Genomic DNA, 22,091 nt, shown 5'->3' on the forward strand with positions numbered 1-22,091 from the left:
TAAATATAAAATTAAAACTTAAAGAAAATGAAAAAATTATAGAGAGGAGACACAGATGGGGGCACACTAGAGGGGGAAGAGGATTTATGTCCTGCTTTATCTTTTTTATTTTTTTTTAACTCAGCCCTTGTCTTTGGGCTCCAATTTTTTTAATAAATGGAGCCCATCCTTCACATTTCCCTAATCCAGCCTAATTTCAATTCCTCCTCTCCTCGCATGCCGTCATTGGGCTCGTGCTGCCAAAACTGGCTCCCTTATTCTCTCTCTCTCCCTCGTTTCCCACCTTGTCTGTCTAAGGCCCGTTAGTGAGGTCCACAAACCATTCGATCCTTTAGGCCGGTCTCCCCCGTTTGTGTATATTAATCCAAGTAGAATTCCACTTATACCGTAATTCTCTCTCTAAATTCTATGTTAACTTTAAACCTAAACCTAAACTTATTTGTTATTGTAGCCAAACCCTAACATGGGAAACACGCTGCAAAAGCTCCCACAAAACCAAAAAGCTCAAATATCCGAATCACCAAGCCAAAAAGGTGAAATATCCAAATCACAAGAGCCTGATTCAGACTTCACATGTGAAATTTGCATCGAAAATGTCAGTGCAGACAACAAGTTCAAGAACAGAAGCATGTGCAAGCATGATTTCTGCTCCGACTGCATAGCCAAATATATTGAAGCGAAGGTGCTGGAATACAATATCTCCAATATCAGCTGCCCCGCGCTCAACTGCGATTTTTCACTGGACCCGATATCTTGCAGACCTGTCATCTCAAACCGTCTCTTCAACAAATGGTGCGATCTTCTCTGCAGTGCAACTGTTTTAGAGTACTACTCTGACAGGTCCGTTTACTGCCCATATCGAGATTGCTCGGCTTTGATTGTGAACGAGTGCAACGATAAGGTAGACAAGTCGACCTGTCCGAATTGCAAGAAGAAGTTTTGTTTTCAATGCAAGAGTCCATGGCATGCGGGTTATGGATGTAGAGAGAAGGGAATGTTCAGAGATAAGAACGATGTTCTAGCTGGGCAGTTGATAGAAAAAATGAACTGGACTAGGTGCCCTAAGTGTAGAAATGCTGTGGAGCGAAACAGTGGCTGTCTATTAATATACTGCAGGTGTACTCTTGTTTTCATCCCTCTCTCTCTCTCTCTCTCTCTCTCTCTCTCTCTCTCTCCTTTTTTTCATTTGTGATTTCCTGCTTGTTTAAAGTTAAAGTATATCCATCTTACTTTATTTTGGTTAACAGTGATGGATCTAGAATATTAGACTATTGTACTAGAATAAGAAAAAACCTTAGGCTCGCCCTTTAATGTATAATGATATCCAAATCCCTATTGATCGGAATTTCATGACCCCAACTTGATCCCACTTCCTCCTCTTAAAATTGTATTATATATAATATACTAATATACCCTTAGGTCCAAATAACAAAATTATGATTTAGGGTTATTACATTTTAATTTTGTTTTATAATAAAATTGTCAAAAAAAAAGAAAAATAAATAATAAAATAAAAAGTTAATCAGAACTCTAAACTTAATTTGATTACTTATGGATACAGATGTGGGCATGCGTTTTGCCATGCATGCGGAAAAGAAATCAGCCCTACTCAACGAACATTTATTCGACAACCTTGCTGCGAGAAAATGCGTCGGTACGAAATTCGTCATTTGACATTTTTTACAATTTTATTAATAATAATTATATTTTTATTCGTTCAAACTTATTAGATTATGCGTTCTGCTTTCAACTATTTTAGGCTTATATATAAAGTGTGATGTAATTATAACAAGTATTATTTTTTTTCATTTTATTTGTACAATTATATGTATTTTGGTTTTATCATGTTTTGAAGATGATTTTTGAGGAAAGAAATTTGTATCAAAGTAAAGTTGTGAAACCAAAGACTCCAATTCGACTGCATAAATCTATATCATAAAGAAAGAAATACAAAAATATCATATAAGAAAAGAAAGTATCATCAAATCAGAACTATTTTAATAACAATGATATAGTATTAATTGAATTTTAATCAAATGCAAAAAGTATTATTATGGCCTTCTCAAAATTTAACATATCCCTTGAGCCATTCTTATATACTTTTTTTATATATACTAATATATATATAGTATTGATCCTATTTTGATTCAATTTTACAAAATTTATTTGGTATATGTTGGACTACACAATTAAATTTAGCTCTTTCTCACCCCATTTCTCCCATTTTAAAATTGGAGTCCCACACCTTCATGTTGGGGTCTTTCTTTCAAGTAGTAATATCAATAAACGAAGCTTAAGACAGCTTACAATGAGAAAGCCTTAAGAGCACATGTTGTGATGTACTAAAAAAAAATTTAGAAAAAAAGGGCAGTTTTTATAGCCACCACCTCATCGAATTTGGATTCTTGCCTACCTAATGCTCCAAAGATTCAGTCCCAAACCACCAAAGGCTCCCATTCATGTGGGAGTCTAATAATTACTTCTCATTTCCTATTTTACTATTACATTTTTCATAAAGATGTTTTCTTATCAATGGATATGTTATAAATTAAAAAACACAAAATTTAATTGAAGTAATTCAAATAAATTCTAAGTCTGTCAAAAAAATTATTAAAAACAAAATAATAAATATGATAAAGATATTTTAGTCTTAAATGGATAAGTTTCATATCTTTTAAAACACAACGGAGGCGGATTTATACAAGTGACTTATAATCTCACACGTGGAGTTCAATTTTATATAATTAAATAAACTAATACATATATATATAAGTTAAAATATAGTATATATAATAGTGGTCAAACATTTCTTACTTTGAAAAGCAGTAGGGTATAATAGAGCCTGCATTGGGCCGGCTGATGCTACCAAAATTGGCTCCCGTATTTTCTCTCTCTCTCTCTCTCCCTCCTTTCCCACGTTGTCTGTATAAGGCCCGTTAGTGAGGTCCACATACCAGTCGGCCCGTTAGTGAGGTCGACTGGTAGTCCGCTCTCCCCGATTTGCGTATGTTAATCCAAGTAGAATTCCACTTATACCGTAATTCTCTCTCTAAATTCTATGTAGCTTTAAACCTAAACCTAAACCTATTTGTTATTGTAGCCAAACCCTAACATGGGAAACACGCTGCAAAAGCTCCCACAAAACCAAAAAGCTGAAATATCCGAACCACCAAGCCAACAAGATGAAATATCCGAATCACAAGAGCCTGATTCAGACTTCACATGTGAGATCTGCATCGAAATTGTCAGTGCAAACAACAAGTTCAAGAACAGAAGCATGTGCAAGCATGATTTCTGCTCCGACTGCATAGCTAAATATATTGAAGCGAAGGTGCTGGAATACAATATCGCCAATATCAGCTGCCCCGCCCTTGACTGCGAGTTTTCACTGGACCCGATTTCTTGCAGACCTGTCATCTCAAACCATCTCTTCAACAAATGGTGCGATCTTCTCTGCAGTGCAACTGTTTTAGAGTACTACTCTGACAGGTCCGTTTACTGTCCCTATAGAGATTGCTCAGCTTTGATCGTGAACGAGTGCAACGATAAGGTAGACAGGTCTACCTGTCCGAACTGCAAGAAGAAGTTTTGTTTTCGATGCAAGAGTCCATGGCATGCGGGTTATGGATGTAGGGAGAAGAGAACGTTCAGAGATAAGAACGATGTTCTAGCTGGACAGTTGATAGAAAAAATGAAGTGGACTAGGTGCCCTAAGTGTGGAAATGCTGTGGAGCGAAAGGGTGGCTGTATGTTAATAGACTGCAGGTATACTCTTGTTTTTCATCCCTCTTTCTCTTTTTTTTCATTTGAGGTATCCTTCTTGTTTAAGGTTTAAAAAGTTATATCAATCTTGCTTTACTTTGGTTAACAGTGAAGAAACTAGAATATTAGAGTATTGTACTAGAAAAAGGTCAAAACTAAGACTCGCTTTTTAATGAATAATGGAATCCAAATCCCAATTGATCAGAATTTCATGAGCCCAACTTACCTAACTTGATCCCACTTTTCTCATCATAAAATCATATTATATTATATATATATATAGTAATACCCTCAGGTCCAAATAAAAAAAAAAAACCTTTAGGTAAAGAAGAATTACTCCCTTCAATTTAAGTTTATACTTTTCTTTTTGGGTCCTGTAAAAACTTTATCTACACTTACAGTTCTTTTTGTCTCTTATTTAAATTTTAATGTGTGTGTATATATATATATATACAAAATTAAAGTCAAAATAATTTTTTTATCAATGTTTCAATCCAACACATGGAATAGTTAATTTGAAATGGAAAAAATATTAAAAACCTTTTATTAATTTAATCATTTGAATTCATAATTATAATCTAACTAATAGAAAATAGTATTACATGTCAAAAAATATCTTAAAATTATAAGTCTTTCTTTTTTTTATTTATTTTATAGATATATTGTTTAATTATTTAATTTTTATATTTAACTTTATATGGATTGCAGATGCTTATATTTAGTTTTGAGTAATGAATAGAAAATTGTGATATTGTTAATTGTTTAATCTGATAATTTAGTATATAAGATCATGTTTTATTTAATTCTAAAATTCTAGTTTATGGATTTTAACATATTTATATTTTTTTAATCATTATTATTATTATTATTATTATTTTAGTTATGACACCACATTAAAAAAATTCCTGAATTTGCTTATGTAAAATTAAGATTATCTTTTAATTATTTGTTCATTTTTATTCGATTATGATTTAAGTTTTATTATTTTTTTACTTTTGTTTTATAACAAAATTCTGAAAAAAAAAAGAAAAAAAGAAAATAATAAAATTAAAAGTTAGTCAGAATTGTAAACTTAATATGATTCCTTATGGATACAGATGTGGGAATTTGTTTTGCCATGCATGCGGAAAAGAAATCAACCGTAGTCCACCAACAATTTTTTTCACTGGCGTTCGACAAGCTTGCTGCACCCAAGTGCGTCGATTCGAACTTCTCTTTTTAACATTTCGTTTAATTGTAATATCGGTACTGTTTTTAAGTTTTATAATTTTAATCGTTCGAATTTCTTAAATTATGTCTTCTGTTTTTAACTATTTTAGGAGTATATATAGAATGTGATGTAATTATAACAAATACTATTTTTGCATTTTACTTGTACAATTAATTATATTTTGATTTAGCATGTTTTGTTGATGATTTTTCATGAATATCAATCATATATATATATATTGCATATCATATATAAGCTAATATTTTCTATATTTCTTTATCCTTCTCTTGCATACGTATTATATTTAGTATTTAAGGAAAAAATTTTGTATCAAAGTTGTGAAACCATAGACTCCAATTCGACTGCATAAATCTAAATCATAAGGAAAGCAATTATACCAAAATATCGAGTAAGAAAAGAAAGTAACTTCAAATCAGGACTATTTTAATAACAATGAAATAGTATTAATTGAATTTTAATCAAATGCAAAAAAAGAATTATTGTGGCCTTCATAGAATTTAACATATCCCTTGAACCATTGCTATAATATACTTTTTTATTTAACTAAAGAAAGATAATATTATATAGTACTGATCCTATATATTTTGATTAAACTTACAAAATATTTTTGGTATATGTTGGACTATACAATTAGATGTAGGTGTTTCCCATGCCATGTATAAACCCCATTTCTCCCATTTCAAAATTGGAGTCCCAAACCCTGATGCAGGCCTATCATCTCAAATCATTTCTCATCTTCTCTGCTATGCAACTGTCTTAGAGCACCCCTCTAGACACCTGCTTTTACTGCACATATGGAGCTTGTTCCATCGGCTTTGCTCCTGAATGAGTACTGCAACGATGACATCAATAGAAAACAAGAGGTGGACTAGCTAGGTGTCCAAAGTGAGGACATGATTTTTTTCTTTTTGAAGATTAAGTAATTTCCATTACTATCAAAGGGGGAATCCCCGTGAACAAGAGAAGGGGCCTGGCTAGGGAGAACTCAGTCCAGGTGCCCTTCCTGAAAGCTGGTTTACAAAAATTAACCAGCAATCAGCCTATAAGCTGTACAAAATATAAACAATCATGAAGAATCAGCAAGAAACTACCATCCACAAAACATCACGGAAAGTAAGAGTAAGAAACATGACTGTTTTGGATGTTTCCTCCTCTTTCAAACCAAAAAAAGGAGTCATAGCGTTCCTAGAATGGTGGCTGTCTTATCTTGAGTGAGATTGATCAAAAAGCTGTCTCTGCTCTGAGCAAACCTGCAACTTCAACTCAGCAGTCAAAGAAAACAGCATATATATCCAAAGCGCAGTCGTACAAACACTCAAACTGCTAGGGGCAGATGCGAAGAAGATCATGAGATCTATCAATCCCTGGTTTAGCGAGGCTGTCTGCTGCCTCGTTACCAGACCTCAGAATATGCCTAATCTGCCAACCCGCAACTCTGCCTTTGAGAAGAGCAATCTGGAGGAAGAGTTGTCTTAGACTCCAAGGGGATTTCTCAGGAAGTGACGCCCAGGAGACCACATTCATTGAGTCCGATTCAATAATGATGCCAGTGGAGTTCGCCCAGGAGGATGTAGCAAACAGGATCATGGCCTCCCCAACTGCAAGAGCTTCCGCCAGGTTAGCATCTCCCCAACCTGCTTTCTTAGAGAAGACCATTTTGACGGCCCCTTTGTCATCACGTAACACCCCTCCAATTCCGAGATGTCCTGGACATCCTCTACCGCCCCATTGGGGTTGAACTTGAACCAAACCGCAGCCGGACACTCCCAAGTGACCTTGCTCTTGGTCAGCCTTCTTAAGGTAGGGGCCGAAGCAGTAGATGGATCATTTGCAATTTCGGTAATTGCGGCGATGTCACTCGGCCATTTAGATTTAACCCATCTTGTCAATCTTATTTTGACAATTTCTTTCACTTTAATCAGATCCCACATTTTTCCATCAAATATCATATCATTTCTAAATAATCAAATGGACCCAATGATAGTGAAGGACATTCTGCACTTTGCTGAGAATTTCAAACTTTGAAAAACGAGACAGCATCCCTCGGCATACAAGTGTTGATAGGCCAAAAAGTGAGGACATGTTGTGGAGCCATATATTGTCTAATATCATATATATTTTATATAGGAAATATTTTGGAGCTACAGTAGTGCTATACAAACCAAAAAGGAAATAAAATATGAAATTAAAAAAAATAATAAAGAGTACACTTGTTTTTTCATGTAAACTTAACTTGATAATTAATCTTATTATTTTTTTTAAGTAAGAATTTTTTTTAAACTAATTATGGTAACTGTATATTTTGTCAAATCCCATGATTGTTTTTTATTTTACCTTATATTTTTTTCAAAAAAAGAATCCTAGAATATTTTATACCTAAGGAACCCTAGAATATATATTATAAACTTAGCCCACATTTGGAATTCAAAATAATGTGGAACTTGACTTTGTTATAAGTTGATATGCTTATACATGATCTTGTATTATAAACTAGCTTTAACGTGATACACATGGTATAATTTGCACAGCTTGACATTTGGAATATGCTCAACTTGAGTAGTGAATATTATATGCCACGATTTAGAGAGAGGAAAACCCAATGATGTTAAAGAGGAAACAGAGTTCTATCGAAAGTGAGAAGTTTTGTAGGCTTGGCCCATACAAGAGTTCAAACTCCACTGCCAACACCCAAATCGGTTGCACTGCTCACACCCTTCTCCTTGTCTCCACAATCACTCCTTTCTCCTCATGACCAAATCAAATTTCACTGGGAAAGCAATACAACAACATTATAATAAATATATGAAAGGAAATCAATCCTAAAACTAACCATTTATAAGAAACAACAGTGCAGAAGAAACAAGAACGAGTGAGAGATAATTATGAGGTAAAATTTAGAGGCATTGAAGCCCAAAATTAATTTTCCGTACACAATTCGGAATTATAACTCAACCACAAATGGCATCCAAAATACACCATTTAAAATTTTTGCCTCAACCAAATAATACTTATTCTAAATTGTTTGATTCGGCATTCGCCTTAGTGCAAAATAGCGCAATACATAATCTAGGGCATGTTCTCATGCTACCCTAGTTGTCAACTACTTCAATGAGTGTTGGCTCATAGTCATTAGGAGCTACCAAACCATGGAGATTCATGACGGTTGCAGCCACATTGGCAAGTCCACCATCAGGAACATCCTTGCGGAATCTAACACCAGGTGCCACTCCTGGACCTCCAATTGCAATAGGTACCTGATCAGACAATCCAAACTATGAATCAGAAATTGAGAAGTAAAACTTTTCACCCACTCAAGAGAAACCAAAAAAATGATTCTGACTGAAGAAATAAGAGGTTTTGATAAATGTGCCCTTCTCTTTCTTCTGTGCCAAAAAGGATAGATAGAATGTAATATGCAAATTCGCCTCAAGCCGCCCCAACATATATATTAGATAAAACTAAATTCACATCCAGGATCTTTTCCTCCCTTTTTTTTTTTTCCAACATAGATTTTAGAAACTTACAGGTTGACAAGTGTGGGAGGTGAGTATCTGGAGGTTGCCATTCTTGTCATAAAGAGGTTGGCCAGACTTACTCCTTTTCACCATGTCCTCAGCATTGCCATGGTCTGCCGTCACAACATATATTCCACCAACTTGCTCTATGGCATCAAGGATCATCTGCAGCCCAACCATATAATCAAATACGGAAAGCTCTTCTACAAGACTGTTTCTATGCTTCAGTCTAAAATTGGATATACCAATACAACTTAACTATAAAAAAACTTGGGTGTGAATGTCAAAAATGGGTATTCTACAAAACTTGCTATGATTCAGTCTAAAATTGGATATACCAATACAACTTAACCATAAAAAAACTTGGGTGTGAATTCAAAACCGAGTGATACACCCAATGATATGTGAAACAAATAGCAAAAGAAAAACTGGTTTCTGATTAACATCATATAAAGGTTGAGTTTGGCCCCTCTCCAGTGCCTTACACAGACTGTAGACTGGACAGTGCCAGTCCATGCTTCAACTAGTGAACTGGAGAGGAGCCCAACAGGGATGACCCATTTAACATCATTTTCCCCTACACATCTACATTTATTATATCTTTGTAATTATACTTTTTATTACTAGCAAAATGATAACTGATTATAAATCATTAAAATGTCGTAAAATCATTAGGAAGTCCAACTAACAATTAAAGAATGAGCTAGAGCCATCATACCTTGACAGCTTCATCAGCAGCCTTGCATGCCACAACTGTGGCCTGGATATCTCCTGTATGGCCCACCATGTCACTATTTGGTATGTTCACACGTACCTAAACCAATAATAAAAGGGAAAATCAGCATCTTTACCAATTTGAATGCCTTTTTAGTATTAGTCCATTGATCACCTGGTCAAATTTGCCGCTCAGAATTGCATCCCTAGCCTTTTCACCTATCTCCAATGCCTTCATCTTTGGCTGAACATTGAAAGTAATGCCAATATCACTTGGAATTTCCACATATTCTTCCATTTCAGGTTTGAAATAGCCAGAGCGATTTCCATTCCAGAAGAAAGTGACATGACCAAATTTGACAGTCTCACTGTTGATCCAGGAAGGGGAGAATTAACATACAGCAAAGCAAGAAAATAATCAGACATAACAATTTATAATTCACAGTTCACTAAAAGGATAATTCCAAGATAAAATTAGTCATTTAACTCTTTGACCACTACAACAGACAAATGGTAGAAGACAAATCTTATGAACCTTCCCTTCTCCTGGTGATCACAGCTAGAGGCCTGGAATAACTTTGACATTGAGAGATAAGTATATAGGCTTGGAATTTCCAAACTACAAAGTAAAAACAGAGGTAACATGTAACATGAAAGAAGCTTGATAACAAGCTATGATAGAATATGTAGTCCTATGGGCCACTGGTCAAATCATATTCCCCCTCGCGCGATCAATCAAAGGAAAAACTCATTTCCTTTGAACACTTTGTTCTTTAAACCAAGGCACATCACAGATATGGATTATAATAACTTGAGCTAAACACACCTGCAGGCAAAAGTACGGATACCATTATGCACCAAATATTCACCGGATGTTCTTTCAATCTCAGGTGGAGAAACAAGGTAGCAGCTTGGAAGCTTCAACTCGCCATCATACTGAAGCATTCCAGCATAACGAATTTTAGGGAATCTTACACGATCAAATTTATCAAAATCTTCATATTCAAGTGCCTTGGCAAGCATAACCATACGATCTGCTCGGAAGTTAAAAGTAACAACAGCATCACCATCTACTATCGGGCCCACAGCCTTCTTGTTCTCATCAACAATGACAAAGGGAGGCAAGTACTGGTCATTAGCATTTTCCCTCAATTTCTTCACAGCTTCAACAGCATTTGTAAACTTGTGAGGGGCTTCACCAAGAACCTGAGCATCCCATCCTCGTTTGACAACATTCCAGTCATTCTACAAAAGATTCATTCACAAAAAATGAGCTGCTTGATGCATTCAAATAAAGACAAAACATTTTATTCATGATCCAACCATTTGGCCAAGCTAGAATCTTTTCCTTAGGAGTGATTCATCAGGTACTTCTGTGCCTTGTCTGAACAGTAATCCACTCTGATACACAGATAAGTGGTTCTACTATGTCTCAAGCCAAGGGGCCAACAAAATTTGCACACCAGGATGCTTTTTTGCCAAAATCATTCATGAGATGGCTTCCTTATCACAGCTGTTATAGGAATCATTCAATGGTTCTTACTTTTACATAAAATCAATAGCAACAACAGAGGAAGAAAATCAATCAAAAAAAAAATAGAGGAATAAAAAAAGCTAACAAAAGAAAAACAAAGACTGATTAAACAATAATCAAAATTCCTCTTTCTTTCAGATCTTTGAAAAAAAAAGAAAAAAGAAAATAACAGAACCACTGCAAATGGTTAATGCAAAACAATAGAGTCACATTAACTGGTCTACATGCTTTTAGGACTCTGACAATTATTTCTCACCTCATAACGATCCATTGTGACATACATGCGGCCTCCACCAGATGCAATCTGGGCATCAACTCCTTTCTCACGTAATTTTGCAAGGTCATTCTCAAGAGTCTCCACAAAGCCTATACTTGAACCATCCAAAACATCACGACCATCAGTGAGAACATGAACACGAATTCTTTTAGCACCATGATCACTAGCTCCCTTCAGCAACAACTGCAGAAAAAGATAAGTAAATATATGACCTTACAAAATGGAAAATAATTATCATTAGAGTCAAACCATGAAAAGCTAGGAGCCTGTCCTGAATCAACAAACTATTACCTGCAATTGATCAAGTCGGGAGTGGACACCACCATCACTAAGTAATCCAATCAGGTGCAGAGTTCCCTTTTCAAAAGATTCGCTTATATACTTAAATCCTTCTCCCTCATAGATTTTCCCAGAGGCAAGAGCAAGATCAACAAGCTTAGCCCTACAGTTACAAATGAATTAATAGGTTAAAACACTGGCTGCACAGTAATTTGCCAACAAGTCCATCATGGAAGGCAAGAAAGGGAGGGTGGGCGGGGGCACACAAAGCAAAACACATGCAAAATATGAAATAAGAAGGTAAAACAAAGCCTACTTTAAATTAAATTGTCAAAATATCGATCACATTCACAAACAACAAGTTCCCTTAAAATCTTACCCTTGGGCATAAATGCGCCCTGCACCAAGAGCATTGTGACCAACTTCACTGTTTCCCATGTCATCCTCTGTTGGAAGCCCTACAGCAGTTCCATGAGCTCTGATTAATCTCCATTTTTCTGGCGCACCCTATCAAGAAGACCAATTCCACTCAAATTAAGTATCATTACATAATCACATAAGGAATCCTTTTATGAACCAAAAGAATGTAACAAGGTCCCAAAATGGAAATTATTTATGATTCCTTTAGTTTAAAGTAACATAAATTGCTTTTTTTTTTTTAACTTTACCCCCCATCCTAATTGGTGGAATAAAGCTGATATAAACTATACACCAAACATGTAAATTATGAAGCCCAATAAATAATATATATATATTTGTATGTATGTATAAATATATCAATAGTTCGATGCACTGTACTATCAGTCAAACAAATCACACCATCTCATTAAGCAAACATCTTTCAAATTATAAAGTCAGATTACATAAAAGTATCATTATTTATTTTTTAAATACCTTAAAAATTCTTTTTTTTTTTTATAGAGAAGGGTAGGTCTGAGCCCAGCCATTTGAGCTAAAGATACAACACTTTAACATCAGACGAGATACCCAAATGTTAAAAACTTCCCAATCTTTTTCTTAAGTTCAGAGATAATGTAAGAATGACAACAATAGATTCAACTAACAATATATAGATCTAATCAGTAAAAGCCTAAAACTAAAACCAAACTTTCAAAAGAAGAAAAAAAAAAAACCCAAGTAGTAAGCCTCATTTGCATAGAGAAAATGGGATCCATGCCAAATAATAGCAATAGAGATGGTATCAATTGTTAACTTAATGATTACCCACAGCAGATAACAATTTTTTACATTGAGATTCAAAAACAAACACTGATAGTAAGAAATAAACCTGTTTGAGGGAGTCCATGGTGGGAGTTTGGGCAACATGGATGCAATTGAATTCATCGGGCTTGTTCTCGCCCCAGCCATCGAGAACAACAACGGCCACGGTCTTACCCTTTGGAAGCTTAGGGTGATCCTCCAACCTCCACGACACCTGTCCTGAACTCCTCATTGTTAACAAATGTTGCCCTTTTTTTAGTTTTTGGTTACAACAGACGGAGGGTTCACTATTTATAAATGAAAAATCGAAAAACCAGCGACGATAGGTGAAATAGTGAACGCTGAAAAGTGAATCCTAAAACCTGACGAATGGCAAGAAGGTGACGGCGTTAGGCGTGAACCATTCAGGTTTGACTTTATAGAATCTAATGGCGTTGAGACAAAGCATAGCAAACCCATGGGCTTGTGCATCAGCACGTGATCATCTTACCTAACATGCCTGAACCTGAAGTACCCTTTGGAAAGCCTCGAACCCACTTTTTTATTATCAGCCAATTAAAATATTTTTTAATCAGTTTTTACACAAGAAAATACTAGTAATTATTATATGTTATGAGCCTATTTTTTTGGAATTTTTTGTCATTATCTTTATTTTAATTGAGTGGGTTATCTCCAGTTTTTTCAAATATGATTTTATCTTTAGGTGATATTTATCAGTTGCATTTAGGGTTTAGGGTTTAGGTGATATCTCAATGGGATGTTAGAGCAATTACATTTAATTAAATGAAGTATTAATAGATTAAATAAGCATTTGGGTTAAAGATGGAAGATCAAAGAGTTCAGTACCTCAAAAGTATTTGACACTTGGATGATGCCAAGAAGAATATACTTATTACCTACCTTGTTTCCTTCCCTGATGATATGCTAGGAAGAATATTATTTGGAATCTTTTTGGTATCCTTTTTCCCACAAGTTTCCTTTCTTTTAATTTTACCCTTTGCTGTGAATTGCTATTTATAGGTTGCTTTAATCAAAATTTTGAAGACACTGTTTGATCCAAGCATAGTCCATAACATCATAAATAGAAGCAAGCCAATAATTTTAGCGCTAATTAAGAGCTATGTGAGGAATCATAATAAAGCTTCACAGCTTCCTCATGAGGAGAAACAGCCTCTGGTCAAGTTCAAACTGGGAGACATGAGAAGCTTCTCCCCTGAGCATCATCAGAAGCCCACCAGACGAAACAATCATCTCCCTGGAAACATAAGAGCATATGTTAATTCTGAGATCAAGTAAGACTACCCAAGCCCAAAGACATCAGACAGGAGACACTTGTGGAATACAACAGATAAATGGCCAAGTTGGGTACTATGACATACGCTTTAAGCGATTTCCCTGAACCATCAGCGGAGATCTTGTATAGCTTGCCATGCATGATGTACTCGTACTTATCTGCAAGAGACTTCCTCCCACCCTGGAATACAAGTACACTGTATTAGGCATATGCCAAAAGAACATATGGTATATGTAACATGTTTAAGCTAACACACATAAACAAACTATATGTATATATACACACACAAATACACATTTTATCCAAAGAGGTTACCTCCTAACTAGAACATCCCAGAATTTCTAATTGTAATGATCATGGTATGGAGGTTTAATTAGTTGATGATCAAGAAATTCTACTAGTCTCCTTTCCCCAGGTGCTACAAACATTAAAACGTCCATGCCTTCTCTGAGATACAAGGCACATAATTACCAGGTGTCAGATTACAAAGTCAAAAAATTTTCCCTCTCTCACAGACAAACACACAACTATATTTGTCTCCCAAGTTATACTCTCTCTCTATCTGATTCTTTCTCAATCCATAAACCCATTCTCAGCACGTCTCCTGCCACTGTTAATAGCTACACAGTCTGCCTTTCTTCACCTCATCATCTTTTTATCCTTTCCTTCTTCCTTTTCACGGTTCTGCCACTTCTCACTATAAACCCAGATTCTATCAGGAAAAAATCCCGAGTAAAAATCAAGCACAATCAAGCAACATTATGATTTTAGCAGTGCATGGCTCTAACTCAATTCCAAAAAATACAACCAAAAAGATCAACATAAAAGATCACACATAGAAAAAAGATCAATAAAGACCCAAAATTTGGTGTTCTATGCTCCACTTCTTTTATAAAAAACAAAAAGTGCCATGTAGTTAAATTTGTCTCAACTAAGCTAAGGGTTTCATTTCTAGGTCCCACAAATGAAAAGTACTCAGAGGTAATATAATTGTGGTTACTTGCAAAACCAATTATATAGTCCAAAATGACAACAAATGATCTCTCTCTTTGTTCTTTCTCTTATTGAGCAGTTTTATTGAGCTATTTATCAAATAATAGAATATGGTACATTAATTATGCACGCAAAGAGGACAAAGGAACAGGGAACCTTTCTAAGCAGCAACGATTTTCTCAGACAGAGAAGCACAGCAAAGAAAAAACTAGCCTATGTCAGAGTCTCTGGATAAAGAAGATGATAGGAAAGATTGATATTCTGCACCTCCTTTCAGGGGCAAATTTTGGTCTATCACTTGCCATTTAAAGATCAGTTCTAATAGAAAACAGATTAGGGAGAGGGAGGAGAAGATAAGGAACTTGGAAGGAAGAGAATTTCTTTTTGAAACTATCAAGACAGATTGAAATGACATGTAATTATGTGGCAACTCATGCGAACAATTTAACTTCTTTTGTAACTTGAGACTAACAAGACACTATTGTTAACTAATTAACCTATGATTGCAAACCACTGCTGCATGCATCCAATGGTATTAAGTTCACAGTAGCCACTTGGGGTAAACCATGGTGGTTGAGAGGGCGAGGCTTTCAGTAGAAATCTTAATTTCAAGCTGTATGCTTTCATAGATGCTTCTCTTTCCAACATGCCCTCCCCAGGAGCCCAACACACACACAAAGAAGAAGAAAAGCAGTTAATATGCCTCGACAAGAACTCAAATTATGCTCATTTCTATTATTTAATTTATTTCAAAATCTATAATAAGATTGTGTGAAAAGAGCCATAAGAAACTAAATCAGAGATTTGAAAACAGAAATGCATAAAGCTAAATATATACGTCTGATTGGATATGTGTTTATCTACTTTCTGAAAAGCTTTCATGACAAGCAGAATGCTCAACTATCTAAATATTGCATCTACGAATTAGATTCAAATGTTAGCACACAAGATATCCAACTGAACCAATTGAAAACTGAAGCATGGTTTCCATTAGCAACCCCAAAAAGTCAAGAGTGGAACAATGACTGCTACCATCCAAATCAAACCCCCAAGATAAGAATTAAGAAGATCTAAATGCACATTTCATTCACAACAACAAAGTAGTTTCTTGCAGCAAAGAAATTAACAAAGAAATGTTAAACATACAACTACAAGTGTAAGAAGACTACCAGAGCATAATAGCCCGTGAGGTGTACCATCTAATTTCAGTGTATGAGCCAACGCCATTGTGAATTTGTCACCAACATGCATATAGGATATATCTTTGCATTCACATCTAGGTGCATGAACATGTCGCAGTTCCGGCTCCGTGCTTCAATACAAGTAATTGCATAAATATAGAAATAGAAGAATATAAATGGCAAAGCCTATCAAAGCACTTATTTAAAATATGTCAAAATTTGATTGGTAATATCCATTATAACCAAGAACAGCGTAAACATACTCAGAGTAAAGTATAGCAAATAATCAATTTGCCATATTAAACTACATTATAGCTGCCATAGCTAAACATTCATTTGCACTTCTATTCCTAAGTATAGGAGCTCAAATGGTAGGTATTACATGAAATGAAATAGCTTTGAGAAGTATTCAAAGATAAATACATAAACTTTTCCTTCCCTAAAAATTGCATTAATTAGAAGTGTTTTGCAAGCAAAAGAAATAGAATGCAATGGCTCCTCCTTACTCTGTTTTTTACAACTTTCTATGTTTTGAAAGTGTCAAATAGTTGCTTCATTAGTAATGCCACTTAGACTTGGTTCGAGATATATGCAGGTTTTTCTTGTTAAGCCAAGATATAGGTAGTTGGCCCATAAACAATCCTAAATTCAGACCTTGCTGCTAACTGAGTATATGCAAAAGCATGCTTTTCTTTACAAATTTAAAGAAAGGGAGGGAGGCTGAAGAGTGGCAGACTCAGAATGATTCATGTTCTTTATGTCATTTTAAGAATGATTCATGAAGTAGTTATTTTCTAAATATATTTGATTTAAAACTATAAAGTCCAAGCGTAAATGTGTTTTTCCAGATAAAAATAAGTTTTAGGAACCACAAAAATTGAGCTTGTTTGAGAGAGAGAGAGAGAGGAAGGAAGGAGATTAAGCATTAAACAAGTAATTGAATTGGGCAAGGTTTAATGCCATCCAAAGCTAATATCTCAATCAAAATGGAACTAACATCTAGTGAAAGGAGTTTTTAGCAGGAGAAAACTTGTTCTTGCAACAATAAATCTAACATTCCTATCAGATAATGGTTTCAACTTAATGTTATCTTTCGTCCTTAAACTCTCTTATCATGCAGAAGAAAAACAAAATCAATTTCCACCTTCCACATTCTAAAGCAACAAAAGAAACACAAGAAACAATATTCAACGGGGTAAACCAGAGAAAGAAGAATTACCCAAAAAGAAAAAGAAGTACCTTTATCGAATTTTTTACCATCTGGGTCAAGTTTATCAACCACAAAAATATCCTCAAAAAGTACTATGTTGGACATGCTCTGCAAATTTGACCCTCTAAAACAGTAAATGCAGACAGCACAACAATATCAGGAAAAAAAATTTTAATCTTTTCTCTTCTTTTTTTTTTTTTGGGTTTCTTTTAATTTTCATTGCTCCTAAAATTTTAGCAAAAACATAAATAAGAGACAAAGGAAAAAAAAAGTTGAGAGAGAAAAAGAAACCTGGGGATTTGTTTGATGATGTTCCTGCGACAGTCGATATGGTGGAAGCACATCTAAACTGCTGAAAGGAACTGAACTGCCGTACCGTATTGTATCCAGATGACCACTCCGCACCGCTCTGCACTTGAGGAAATAAGTGTCCATGGCATTTTTGTAATAAATTTCAACAGTCAGGGTTAGTTTTAGAGACAATGAAACAATTAATGGTTGCATGTTGGGTAGAGTAAAATATATGTATGGACAGGGAGGCCAAGTCAGCAGGAAAGATTTCGTTATCCACTGATAACCGTCAACAAAAATCCTCACTTCACTTTCTCTCTGTAAAACACAGAAACAAAGCATGGCTTCTTCTCCTTCATCTTGGCTGCTACCCCTTGGTAAGACCATACCTTTCTTTCTTTTTTACCTTCTTCTTACTTACTTTCCACTAACTACATTTGTTCTTCCATTATGTGTTACAAATTTCAAAAATACCTACTAAATTCTACCCATGTATAATGTATTCCTGCATACTATGAACTTAGCATGGAAATGAGAATGGCATTTTCATTTTTATGCTTATTTTATTTCTGGGTTCCCCTTTAATGTTATATATCAGTCTTATATCAACTCTTACACAATAAATAAACCCAATTAATGGCACAGCTGTACGAGTTGGGTTTAGCACTATGTAACTCCTTCTTTCTGTTCTGTTTTTTGTTGTTATATTCTTTTTCTTTCTTTGGGTATATTTGATTGTTATATTGTTACTTTGATACAAAGCCTACAACTTTATGTCTGTGGTTTAGCTTTTGAATTTTACATTGAATGCACTGTGTTAGGTTCTGCATCTGGGAAGAGTCTGTCTGCCAATCATGTGGTCATTTCAAATGGCGGGGCTCAAGGCCTATTTGTCAGGTGCTCAAGTTCTAAGACCAGAAAACACAGCAATGGACTGAATTTAGCTACACGAAGGGATGTGATGGGATTGCTTTTCGGAGTTCCAAGCTTCTTAATGAACTCAGCAGATGCCAATGGTGCAGGCTTGCCCCCAGAAGAAAAGCCTAAACTATGCGATGATGCCTGTGAAAAAGAGCTTGAAAATGTATGGTGAGATTACATAGCCCCCTTATCTTCAATTTTTTTCCTCTATCCTTAGGCATCTAGTTGACTCATTTAACTATATCAAAAGTATGACTTTTTCCTTGCATCTCTGAGACATTAGTGGTGTTTTAATTGAGAAATTTAACCTTGCTACATATCCAACAAAGTTTACCTAGGGATTGCAGTTGATGCTATGAAATTTTTTATTGTCATGTTTGATGATTACAGAGTATAGGGCTAATTTATACATAGTCAACATTGAACATTAACTAATTACAAATGAAGGCAAAAGAAAAATCTGTGGTGATGATAAATTGGTAATGTTGTAACTTTAATATTTGTACATGGCTTAAACTAGCAGATCATAATTCAACTGAGAGGAGTTTTGCTTAAAACTTGATAATTAATTTCCACGGAGGGCAGCTGGTATCTAATGTGTTAATGCTTCTGGTTGATGAAGGTACCTATGGTAACTACAGAATCCGGTTTGCAATACAAGGACATTAAAGTTGGTGGAGGCCCCACCCCTCCGGTTGGTTTTCAGGTATGTCTATTGTTCTTGTTCTGCAATTTGGCTTTTTCTACCTGCTACCTGAAGAATCGGATTTGTCCCACATATAACCTGTTCAAGGCTTCTAGTCAGAGGATTCCCTTATCACAGTGTTGCTCAAATTTCAAAATTGAACTTGACTTGCGGTCAATTTGAGAAATCCATGTCTAATAAACATTACCTTAGGTCCATCAGTGCTAACTAAGCCTGCTATTTAGTAAGAAAATCTTTTAGAAAAGATTTTATTCACCCTGATAAGTGGTTGGCTAGCAATCCATCACAGGCACTTGTTATAACCACTGCCTTTCCTGGTAAATGGTAATGAGTCTTTTCAGTTGTCCATCCTTTTCATACATCCTAATTTCAACTATTAAATCCTTTAGATGGGTTGCCTTTTCTTATTCCTTGTCTATCAAAGTTTAAACTATTTGTTAATGACAGGTTCCGCTGTACTCTCTTTTGTCAACCTTCTTCCCCATCTTTTCTTCTTTGGTTTTCCCTCCTCATTTTACTCCTAATTAAATTGATACGAGAACATTTTTGGTAAATGACTTAATTCATATGATTTTTTTATCTATATGTATGGCTGGTAAGCTCATCTGACTAAGCTAAAGACATTAACTTTGGCCTTTCCAAAATAGATTCAAGTCTGAGTGGAACCTGGCCATTTGCTTAGTCTTACATGAAGAATTGATTGTATGGTATATTCAAGAGTCATAAGTATGTCATAAATTAGTGACAAGGAAGAAAATTGTTCCATTTTATTTTTCTAATCATAAAGGTTTATTTTGATTATTTCAATATACATTATTTGGTTTAGCATTTATACCAACATTCTAGTATGTACTTACTCATGAATTATGAGCTGTCTCTTGTGACTTTGGCATCATCTTTTTCTCAGGTGGCTGCTAATTATATTGCCATGGTTCCTTCTGGACAAATATTTGACAGGTAAGCATATTAATTTTGTAAAATGTTTCCAACTTGGTAAGGTATGATAGAGCATGTGAAGCATATGCAGAATTCTGATACTTGAACCCCCCCCTGCACCCCTTTCTCGCCAATGATTCTGTAGTTCACTGGAGAAAGGTCAGCTCTACATATTTCGTGTTGGCTCTGGTCAGGTAAGCTCTAGGAGTGTTTTATCTTTGATTCTGATTGTAAAGATTCTGGTTCATGTGATTGGAAAATAAATAAAATGTAAAGTGTAATAGTTCAATGAATTTTTCTTATACTAAATACTTTTTGGATCTAGTAAAGTTCATGCGATGTCCTCAGCATTACTAACTGTTCAGCTAACGAGTAGAACAGGTGATCAAGGGACTTGATGAGGGCATCCTGACCATGAAAGTAGGAGGGAAACGCAGACTTTATATTCCAGGACCGGTAAGCTAGTTTATATTGTCCAATATTCAAGCAGAACCATTTTTTGCCTTGAAAGTAGTTGAGCTAAATTAATCCATGATATTTGCTTAATTGAGTTCAGAAGTAGATGAGATCATATGTACATCCGAAATTATCAAGTAGCAGAGATGAAAAAACTGCAGATGTTTGGTGTCCTGTGGTAGACAATAGGCAGAATCAATTTTATAGAGTAGGGTTAAATTTATTTGAAAGACGAAACACTGGGCTGTTGATGATAAAGCTTCCAGCATGCTGAAGATGAAATATTACAGCATTGAATTAATGAGGATTAATTGGCATATATGTGTATTCTGTTTTTGTTTAATCTACTGACTCACGGAATAACTTTTTTTCCACGCAAGCCTTTTAGGAAAACTGCCCTCTCCCTTACAAGTAATGGTTCCCATTTCATGTCAAAGTATATTCAAATCACTGCCTTTTTATCTAACATTCCTCGTTTGATGCTTCTTGCTGGTTTGTAATTAGCTGGCATTCCCAAAGGGCCTCTCTTCAGCTCCAGGAAGGCCACGGGTCGCTCCAAGTAGTCCAGTCATTTTCGATGTGAGTTTGGAATACATTCCTGGCCTTGAAGATGAAGAGTGACAGAATTTCATTTCATTTTTGTATTTATTCCTTTATTTGACACTTTGATAACCACAGGAACTATAACGGAGGTTGCCTAGATTCCAATTATTCATTTTTTATAAATTCTTTTCTACAATTATTATAGAAGAGGCATTATTCATTAGTTTCCAGATTCCATATTTTTTCAGTTTTAATGCCAGAAAGCTTGACACCCTCCATTTAATAAACAGGCATCACTTACTCAGCAAGTTAAGATAGATTGACAAGGAATACACAGTACCTAGCAATGAGAAAGAATAATACTGTTGTATACCTTTTAATCTTCTCAATGATTGTTTATCTTCAAATTCATTTAACTTTCTTCTCAAGGCAGTGCCTAGAGGTCCAATCCCATGAAAAAGGCTTACAGAAATCTGAAACTGTAGAGAAGAGAACAATCCCAAGAGGCGGCAAGGAAATAGAATGATGTTAACTTGTTAATACTAATTCTAACAATTGAAACTGTTATCATGCAAGGATTGAATAAAGGCTTAATAATACTAATTCTAACAATTGAAATTGTCCAAGAATTGAGAAAGTAAAGGCTTTTGAACCTGACTTTTAAACCTTATGAAAAACGAACATGTCATGGGAGCTATTGTCTGGTTTACTGTTAAGAGAGTTCTGTACTCATGACCAGTTGCAAGAAAGCTAGTTTAAAATGGGATTATAGTTTTGATACAATGGTGTGCTTTTACCAACAAGGACAAGGTTCTTGAAATTATCAGGATACTTGGAAACTTTTTTGCTGCCATCATATTGTGATAGTATACAGTCAGTTTCTTTTTTTTGATACATAAGCATTTTAAACTGTTAGGCTACATTAAAGTTGAAAAGAGTTGGTTTGCAAACTTTATTGAAACAAAAAAAGGAGACCAACTAGCAGAAAAACAAGAAGGAAAGGATGGCAAGGCAGCAACACCTCTAA

At 35.1% G+C, this 22,091-nt stretch overlaps 4 protein-coding genes and 1 pseudogene across 5 annotated transcripts; 3 read left to right on the forward strand and 2 right to left on the reverse strand.

Annotated features, from left to right (window-relative positions):
• LOC108661615 (E3 ubiquitin-protein ligase RNF144B-like) lies at positions 464–1,753 on the forward strand. Its single transcript, XM_018119078.1, has 2 exons — positions 464–1,116; positions 1,562–1,753. Exons 1-2 carry the CDS (start codon positions 464–466, stop codon positions 1,728–1,730), a joined length of 822 nt encoding a protein of 273 aa, XP_017974567.1. The 3' UTR covers positions 1,731–1,753.
• On the forward strand, positions 3,107–5,099 carry LOC18602403 (probable E3 ubiquitin-protein ligase ARI3). The gene is made up of 2 exons (XM_018119345.1): positions 3,107–3,765; positions 4,860–5,099. Exons 1-2 carry the CDS (start codon positions 3,113–3,115, stop codon positions 5,050–5,052), a joined length of 846 nt encoding a protein of 281 aa, XP_017974834.1. The 5' UTR covers positions 3,107–3,112; the 3' UTR covers positions 5,053–5,099.
• Positions 7,852–12,934, reverse strand: LOC18602404 (2,3-bisphosphoglycerate-independent phosphoglycerate mutase). Its single transcript, XM_007033758.2, has 9 exons — positions 12,601–12,934; positions 11,692–11,819; positions 11,325–11,475; positions 11,013–11,216; positions 10,049–10,467; positions 9,398–9,590; positions 9,227–9,322; positions 8,518–8,673; positions 7,852–8,247 (listed from the first exon to the last, which is right to left on the reverse strand). Exons 1-9 carry the CDS (start codon positions 12,763–12,765, stop codon positions 8,083–8,085), a joined length of 1,677 nt encoding a protein of 558 aa, XP_007033820.1. The 5' UTR covers positions 12,766–12,934; the 3' UTR covers positions 7,852–8,082.
• Positions 13,530–17,672, reverse strand: LOC18602405 (annotated as a pseudogene).
• On the forward strand, positions 17,762–21,287 carry LOC18602406 (peptidyl-prolyl cis-trans isomerase FKBP16-3, chloroplastic). Of its 2 annotated transcripts, none has more exons than XM_018118756.1 (7): positions 17,762–17,879; positions 18,324–18,586; positions 19,046–19,129; positions 20,037–20,086; positions 20,211–20,259; positions 20,447–20,521; positions 20,622–21,287. In XM_018118756.1, the coding sequence occupies exons 1-7, from the start codon at positions 17,843–17,845 to the stop codon at positions 20,625–20,627; spliced, it is 564 nt and encodes a 187-aa protein (XP_017974245.1). In that variant the 5' UTR covers positions 17,762–17,842; the 3' UTR covers positions 20,628–21,287. The 2 variants fall into 2 exon arrangements, with proteins under 2 accessions (XP_017974245.1, XP_007033824.2); XM_007033762.2 differs by having other exon boundaries at positions 21,026–21,287.

Source organism: Theobroma cacao, chromosome 4 (assembly GCF_000208745.1).
Source record: "Theobroma cacao cultivar B97-61/B2 chromosome 4, Criollo_cocoa_genome_V2, whole genome shotgun sequence".
Classification (NCBI taxonomy): Eukaryota; Viridiplantae; Streptophyta; class Magnoliopsida; order Malvales; family Malvaceae; genus Theobroma; species Theobroma cacao.

What these genes read in the sequence shown, in the direction of transcription:
- LOC108661615 (XM_018119078.1), top strand. Translation starts at nt 464, where the DNA reads ATGGGAAACACGCTGCAAAAGCTCCCACAAAACCAAAAAGCTCAAATA. An exon ending in TGTCTATTAATATACTGCAG is followed by an intron (nt 1,117 to 1,561) that starts GTGTACTCTTGT and finishes TTATGGATACAG; the next exon opens with ATGTGGGCATGCGTTTTGCC.
- LOC18602403 (XM_018119345.1), top strand. Translation starts at nt 3,113, where the DNA reads ATGGGAAACACGCTGCAAAAGCTCCCACAAAACCAAAAAGCTGAAATA. An exon ending in TGTATGTTAATAGACTGCAG is followed by an intron (nt 3,766 to 4,859) that starts GTATACTCTTGT and finishes TTATGGATACAG; the next exon opens with ATGTGGGAATTTGTTTTGCC.
- LOC18602406 (XM_007033762.2), top strand. Translation starts at nt 17,843, where the DNA reads ATGGCTTCTTCTCCTTCATCTTGGCTGCTACCCCTTG. An exon ending in TCTGGACAAATATTTGACAG is followed by an intron (nt 20,087 to 20,210) that starts GTAAGCATATTA and finishes ATGATTCTGTAG; the next exon opens with TTCACTGGAGAAAGGTCAGC. An exon ending in GACTTTATATTCCAGGACCG is followed by an intron (nt 20,522 to 21,025) that starts GTAAGCTAGTTT and finishes GTTTGTAATTAG; the next exon opens with CTGGCATTCCCAAAGGGCCT.
- LOC18602404 (XM_007033758.2), bottom strand. Translation starts at nt 12,765, where the DNA reads ATGAGGAGTTCAGGACAGGTGTCGTGGAGGTTGGAGGATCACCCTAAG. An exon ending in TCACAATGGATCGTTATGAG is followed by an intron (nt 10,468 to 11,012) that starts GTGAGAAATAAT and finishes AATCTTTTGTAG; the next exon opens with AATGACTGGAATGTTGTCAA. An exon ending in CCTCCCACACTTGTCAACCT is followed by an intron (nt 8,248 to 8,517) that starts GTAAGTTTCTAA and finishes TTGTCTGATCAG; the next exon opens with GTACCTATTGCAATTGGAGG.